Source organism: Rhagoletis zephyria, unplaced genomic scaffold (genome assembly GCF_001687245.7).
Source record: "Rhagoletis zephyria isolate East Lansing unplaced genomic scaffold, Rhagoletis_zephyria_1.1 Rzeph_scaffold_04457, whole genome shotgun sequence".
NCBI classification, from domain to species: domain Eukaryota; kingdom Metazoa; phylum Arthropoda; class Insecta; order Diptera; family Tephritidae; genus Rhagoletis; species Rhagoletis zephyria.
In genome coordinates this window covers 34,900-39,855 of record NW_016161540.1, presented here as the reverse complement: position 1 = coordinate 39,855, position 4,956 = coordinate 34,900, and the positions used below count along the sequence as shown (strand labels likewise).

General features: G+C 33.2%; 1 protein-coding gene across 1 annotated transcript; it reads right to left on the bottom strand.

Moving 5' to 3' along the window:
- Window positions 1-2,363: 2,363 nt before the first annotated feature.
- LOC108370744 (protein distal antenna-related-like) lies at window positions 2,364-3,602 on the bottom strand. Its single transcript, XM_017626135.1, has one exon. The coding sequence runs from the start codon at window positions 3,600-3,602 to the stop codon at window positions 2,364-2,366; it is 1,239 nt and encodes a 412-aa protein (XP_017481624.1).
- Between the last annotated feature and the right edge of the window lie 1,354 nt (window positions 3,603-4,956).

Genomic DNA, 4,956 nt, shown 5'->3' with positions numbered 1-4,956 from the left:
AATGGCTACAATTCGGAAAATACTCCTACCAAAATGGGAAGTGTCAAATCATTGGGTATTGGCATGCGACACGACAACCTCAGAGTAGAGGATCATAAAATTTTCAAAATATTGTGGTGTGTATGTATTATTGTTGGTGTTATACATATCTACTGCTCTTTGTGTTGACTTTGACTCGCATTAACGCTCGACGATATTCAATTAACTTTGCCGCTTTGAATAGCCATTACAATGGCATTTGAATGCGTTTAAGTGTGGCGGAGAGGGCGTTGAAATATGTAAGGAAAAAAGGCAGGGGCTTCTCTAATTAACTCCCCCCCATTTGTATGAATAAGTCACAATTTTATTATTAAAATTTTTTTATGTAAGTACCTTAATAATGTTAAAGTACTTTAATAATGCTACTAAAGAGTATGAACTTTAAGAAAACTGTAAGCACTTTTTTTGGCTCAAAGGAAAAAGTAGGTAAATTTGAATGCACACAAAATTTAAATCCCAGGAAAAATTTGACTAAATACCGATTTGGGTAAAAAAAAACTCCTTACAATATTTCAATATTTCTTCCACACTTTACAAAAGTAGGACATCACTGGAAAGATAATCAAAATATAAAAACTGGCGATCAAAACTGAGTGCATGGTGATTTTTATTAAATATTTGGACTGTTTTTCAGGTAAAAATTTTGTTGCATTTTTTTTTGCAAAAAAATGGTTCAAGCTTTAATCACAACCACATAAGTCATGGGCCTTATGATTAAAAAATAAGCAATAGCTTTTTCTTAAAGTTTCAGACCTTTTACTTAAATTTGTCTGAAATTTTTCAAATTTTATACAGAATAGCGAAAAATTCTTAAAATTTTCATCAAAATGTTGAACTTCTTAAAAACTTTTTGGGTATGCAGTTACATGGTGTATGAAATTCGAGTAAAGCAAGCGCAAGCTTTCAGCGGCTTAAAAATCGCGTTGATTTGTAATAATTTTATTTTTGTGGCTGACGGCTTTAGCGGTTTTGTTTTTATATAACAACTGCAATTTCTGAAATCTAGAGCTGATTTAATTTTTTAATTTTTATTTTTTGCAAATGGCCTTGCGTACTTTATTCTACAAGAAATTCATGTTTTATGATAAAAATGAAAAAAAGTTTTGGAGCCCGTAAAATGATTTCTACATCAGCTGCAGAGATGATGAAGAAATGGAATCCGTCCAACATTTTACATTTATCGCAACTTTGATTTTGATGAATTTAAAATATAAATACCACCCAAACTTAAAGTATTTACGAATTAGATTTTATAGATATTTTGTGACGTACCGTATAAAATGGGAGAAGTTTATTTTTTGCAAGACTTTTGCCCTCCAATTATCTTCAGAAGGAAGAAATGGCCTGAAACGATATAAGAAAAAAAAATTGTGATTATTATTTATCATTAGCAACAACTTAATCGAGTAGATAAATCGATGAATAAATAAGATTAGACGAAAAATATCAACAATTTAATTGAATAATTAAACATTATCACCAAAGAACAGCTGAACCGTTTGCATAAAAAAAAACTGTCCGTCGGATAGCGCTGATGCCGAGTTACTACTAACAGGTCTATTCTGCGCTGGTAATATAAATTTTGTAACCGGTAATTAAAGTGTCTGTCAATTTCTAAACCTTTTTCGCATTCTGTGCTCTCTTGTAACCGGTAAATTTGGTTACCATCTCATAAGATGGTAACAAAATATTGCCCCGTGAAATATGTAATACATCCACAAATTTTCATAGCTGAATTGCTGAATATTTTCACTGCATTACACATCTGCTGTTTGATTTCACCCGTAGCATTGTGTAAAGCCGCTAAAAAAAGGATTTTTATACACGAAAATGTTTAAATCGTGTAAATTTAACAAAAAATTAAAAAAAAAATAAACAAAAATATACTCGATTTATAGTCGGGTTTTTAAACAGATTCTTTAGAGTGTAGTTGTGTGAGTATGGTTGTCGCTTACTTCTTTTTGGTGTACCAATAAGTGTACCGAAACATAAAAAAATTTACCACAAAAATATTTAGCTATAGACTTAGTTATTCCAATATTTTACAAATTCAAATTGGTGGTACAGTTAGTCAATCAATCTATCTAGTGTTTTGTGAACCAAATATTTTATAATGTTGGAACATACCTTTATTAGGTAAAATTCTCTGTAATAAGGACCAAATATGTATATTTATTTTTTATTTTATTTTTGAAATCATATTTGATTAACATATACATATATAATTGTTTGTTTGCATATTTAAATGAAGATATGTGTCTACAACACAACTACAACTACAACTAGAGTAAGTGCTATAGTACAACTGATAACAAAATTTTATTTTATAATTCAGCATCACTTTGAGTCGAAGAAATGGACGTGATGTTTTTTGCAGGGCTTTGGTTACGGCTGTTAGATGACATCGATAATTTGGAAACTGTTGACCGCATTGACAGATCTTCAGGTTCATTTCCATAATAACTATCAGTGGATAAATCATTGTGAAAAGGTAATGTTTTGAACCCCAGGGTAGATGTGGAAGAATCCAGACGTTGCCTTTTGACTAGATTTATGGGGGAATCATTATTATTGATATCTTCTAAGTGAGTAATGCTCGCAGAAGTTGCTAGTAAAGCCATGAAACTCAAGCTTGCATTAAAAATATCGCACCACTGAGACAACGTTGTTATATTAGAAAGCTGATTGTCATTTTTAGTGATATTGTTGCCTGTGCAAATGTCATTATTTAAATACTCAACAAATGCGGATTTCTCCAATTTTGAGAAGTTGTTATTAATATCATCTACACAGTTAACGTCCAAAAACTTCTGCTCATTTTCAACCATTTTGAGATCATTTATGAGACTAGATACGTCATTATTAGAGTCGGAGTAATTTAGTTCCTTTAAAACTGTTTCAGGTTTGTGGTTCGAGGAGTCTGCTTGGAAAATTTTTGGTTTACGGTTTTCTAGAACCTGTTCCGCGTTTTCTGATGATATAAATGAGTTGTTTTTATTCAAATAGGAGGGTCCCACGCCGTATGAAGATTGCATGCCCCTCGCCGATGGAAACTGCTTTTTAATCTTTGGTGCCGAGCTTGGAAGCGCGGATCTTTTTATTAAGTCATTTGTGGTAATTTGTTTAAAAATGGCTTCGTTTTGGCTGTTTTCGTTATTCGTCATCGAGTTTAAACTTCTTGGATAATTCGCAGCATTATAGTCGATAAAATTTTGTATATCATATATTCCATCCCTTAACATAGTGTCCATAGTGAAGGCACTTTGTACGTCAAAATTATTTATTTTTTCGTTTGATGGACAACTCTGTGCGAGATTTGGAAGCTGTACTATTGCGGCTGATGGCATTTGGCGACACATTAAACGTAACTTTTGCTCATTTTTACACCAGCCTCGAAGCGTTGATTCAGGCACACCAATGTCACGCGAAACGGATGCCTTTGTCTCGCCCTTATGTATGCGCTGAATGGCTCGAATTTTGTCATGGGGCGTAAGATTTCGCAAGGGCCGCTTACCACGCGCACTCCTGCGTATTTTTAAATGTCCATATGAAGAAATATCCATTACCGTTTTCTTTATTTGCACCAGCAGAATAATTTTATGTATAATTTAATAGAAATTTGCACACACTCTTTTACGAACGCGTTAATCTTTTAATAAAACACCAAATGTGATTTGGCAAACAGTAATAATAAAATCAAAGACGGAAAAATTCCGCGTCTGGAATTTTTCCAAAAGTGACAAGGAATGTTTGAGATTCGATGACACTGAACTCACGCTTACGAAAAATTTTCCTTGATTATTTACTTTTTCACTTCACGATGTCGCGTATTGAGTACAGTGCTTTTGCCAGTAGTTTAAAATACTCAATTACATACCGCACCCGAAGCTGGCGTCCACGATGTTAACAAACTGGACAGAACAAAAGTATTTTAAACCAACAAGGCCCCTTGAAGGTTGCGATTTCAAGAGCTCACTAAGTTGCTGAGACACAAAGCGCTCCAGCAAGCTTTATGGTCTATAGGTGGTGGTATACCTGTGCTGGTCTCCAATGCTTTCGTGATAATAATCGATTTTGTGACTGCATTGAATGTCCAAAACGTCAGTTTGTGGGATACGCCCCATGTTTTATCATAAAGTTTCGAATAGCTTTGTTGTTAAAGTTAAGACATGTAACTTCCAATTGAGTCTTTTTTTTCAGTGTTATCCCTGGACACTTCGGGGCGTGCGAAATCCCGGTGAGGTTAATCCTTCTTTTTGTGAAAGAGACGATGGAATTAACCTCACCGGGAATTTCGAAGATTGAGTTATTGTATATGCGACGTGTCTAGGGATACCACTTAAAAAAAAAAGCTCAAGTGGAAGTTTACTACATCGCTTAACATTCATGCCTACTACCATTTTGTTCCGCTATTATAGTTCTTATAATCCATACATACGATGACCAGATTTCTGCGGGAAAAAATCGGGACTGCATTAAAATTTTTTTTCCATACAAAATAAATTGTACAATTTTTTTTTTTTTGTATAGAAAAAAAATGCGTCATGAAGTCAGAAAAAACATTATTAAAATCAACGCGATTCTCTAGCAACTTAAGACTTGCACATTATTACCCTAGAATTTAATGGGCAATTAAACTGCATACTCAAAAAAAGTCTAACAAATCTGAATAAAAAGTTTAAAATTTAGCTGGATTTATGTGGGGTAAACAAAAGAAAAATAGCCAAAATTGATCAAAATGTTGCTGGCTCAATTAGCTGACCACAAGTGTATGTATAACATAACAATAACAATTGAAATTGTGCGTGCAACGAAAACTGAGTGTTTTAAGGGCACAATAACTTCTGGAAAAAAAAAAACTTCATTTCATTTCTTTAATTTCTTTCTCAGTCGTTTGTTTTTTTTTAATTAAGATAA

Coding starts and splice junctions, on each gene's coding strand:
- LOC108370744 (XM_017626135.1), bottom strand. CDS start 3,602: ATGGATATTTCTTCATATGGACATTTAAAAATACGCAGGAGTGCGCGT.